This window comes from Haematobia irritans, chromosome 1, assembly GCF_050003625.1.
Source record: "Haematobia irritans isolate KBUSLIRL chromosome 1, ASM5000362v1, whole genome shotgun sequence".
Lineage (NCBI taxonomy): Eukaryota > Metazoa > Arthropoda > Insecta > Diptera > Muscidae > Haematobia > Haematobia irritans.
This window is the reverse complement of record NC_134397.1, coordinates 109,975,869-109,978,054: the sequence shown is the minus strand read 5'-3', so window position 1 is coordinate 109,978,054 and position 2,186 is coordinate 109,975,869. Positions and strand designations below refer to the sequence as shown.

The following is a 2,186-nucleotide window of genomic DNA, read 5'->3' as shown; positions in this document are numbered from 1 at the left end:
CGACTTGTTGGTTGCCACCATGCAGACTAAACTGATGTATGAAGTGAACTAATAGTCGACTAAGTTCGCACTTGTATGGAAGGATAATTGGGTATCTTTCATTATAATTCAAGGACGGAGATTATGCGAGGCGCCCTAAAGAGCGAATTATACCTTCACTATCAATAAAGGGATTCAAATTTAAAATTGGGGACGATTTCGGGATGTCCCTTCGGTTCAATAATGCTCTATATTACTCAGGGAAAGCCTTTTTTGTGATATTATTATTAAGCGACTTTTCACATAGTTCACTTCTGGAGCTGTAAGGACAGTGGAAGAATATTTGTGTGATGATCGACTCGTAGGGTTCGTTCTATGGAACGACGAGAATCGCTCCAAGATATCATTGAGGTCGGGAATAAAGCAAAGGTTTCTTTTCCAACTCGGTATCATGCCTACCGTTCCTATTGGTCGGCCATAAGTCAGGAGGCTCTTTCAACCAATGAGATCCGTACCACCATAGAGAATTGCCGACTAAATCCTGTGGATAAACACCTCTTCTGGAAAGGCCGGCTGGATTTGATTTGGATTCAATATGAAACCAATTATCAGCTCCAACTTTGCTAACTATTGAAGAAGCCCGGTTTGCCACAAAAACCTTCCACTGCCATGCAGGTCTTTGCAACCAAGCAAGAACGATCGTGGAATCAGTCCACTTGTATATTTCTTAATCCTTTATATTAAGTGACGGAATTATTGAATCAATTGTATCTGCCAATAGCTTGGCACCGCATAATTCGAGCTTAGGTATTGAAAGCGTCTTAATAGGAGAAACTCTAGATTTCGATGTCAATAAATTTACGGCTACTGATTGATTTTCCAATAAAACACGAATGTATATGGCCGTGGCGTATGCATTATCGGATGCATCGCAAAAAGCATGGAACTGTACCTGGCACCTAGAATAGTATGAAATCCATCTGGGTAGTTGAATCGAGTCTAACATGGAATAAGTATCCAAAAACTTCCTCCAATCCTGAAAACAGTTATTGGGCACTACCTCGTCCCAGTCCACGTTTGATAACCTAACCTTCCGCATTAATATCTTAGCCAGAACTACCATAGGAGCTAGCCAGCCTGCTGGATCAAATATCTTAGATATTTCGGACAGAATTTCCTTTTTCGTGTACCTCATTTTGGTGGACATTATATGGGCTATGAATATAAATCGATCCGATTTAGCGCTACTTGCATCAAAACTTAGGAAATTCTCTTGTAACAAGCATTCTTTAGGAATACCATGGAGAATATCAGGACAATCAGGCTGCACTAAGACAAGCAATAAGTTTATCTCTATCCTGCACAGCGGATACAATGCCGTGTTCACCGCTTATTATATCGTCAACATAAATTTCACCACGTAGAATTCGACTAGCTACTGGATATTTCCCCTCACAATTATTTGTCAATTGGAGTAATGTCATTATAGCTAAATAAGGAGCAGCATTTGCACCAAAGGTAGGAGTCTTTATTTCGAAATCCTGTATCGGATCGGATGGATTCGTTCGATATAGGATCCGTTGGAAGCATGTATCCTTCGGATTGACTTTGATTTGGCGGTACATCTTTTCGATGTCCGCACTAAAAAACATATCGGAAAAGTCGCCATCTCAATAGTAGAGTCAAGATGTCATTTTGGAGAATATGACCTGGGTAGAAAATATCCTTCAGTGAAGCACCGGAGGTCGCAGGGCATGATGCATTGAATACCACCCTAACATTTGTAGTGGTACTATCCGGTTTTATCACCGGATGATGTGGAAGATAATAGTTCGAAAGAAAAGCATCCGGCAAAGCGGATGGAACAGATTCCATGTGACCTAGTTGGTCATATTTCGCCTTTAGTTCAAGATTTCTCAAGTTTACGAGCTTATCATTAGAATGAACAAACTTTTCAAGGGCAGTCATATTTACAAGTCTTGTATATACGAACAGAAGGAAAATGAAAAGCTATTGGATTACGAGGACTATAAAATTACGAGGTCTGTCCACTAGGTCGTTAATAGTGCTTATCCGGTTTATTCAATGGAAATCACCTATCAATTATAAAAGATATTATCATACCTATCTATCGAGAATTAAAAAAATATATATCCCTAGAGAATGGTAGCGATTTGAAAATTACAAATTGCCCTGGTTTGGAAAGA

General features: G+C 39.6%; 1 protein-coding gene across 1 annotated transcript; it reads right to left on the bottom strand.

The window, feature by feature from the left end:
* Window positions 1–706: 706 nt before the first annotated feature.
* LOC142230911 (uncharacterized) lies at window positions 707–1,174 on the bottom strand. The gene has a single exon (XM_075301530.1). The coding sequence runs from the start codon at window positions 1,172–1,174 to the stop codon at window positions 707–709; it is 468 nt and encodes a 155-aa protein (XP_075157645.1).
* Between the last annotated feature and the right edge of the window lie 1,012 nt (window positions 1,175–2,186).

Excerpts from the sequence above, each read along its gene's own strand:
- LOC142230911 (XM_075301530.1), bottom strand. The coding sequence starts at position 1,174 with ATGAGGTACACGAAAAAGGAAATTCTGTCCGAAATATCTAAGATATTT.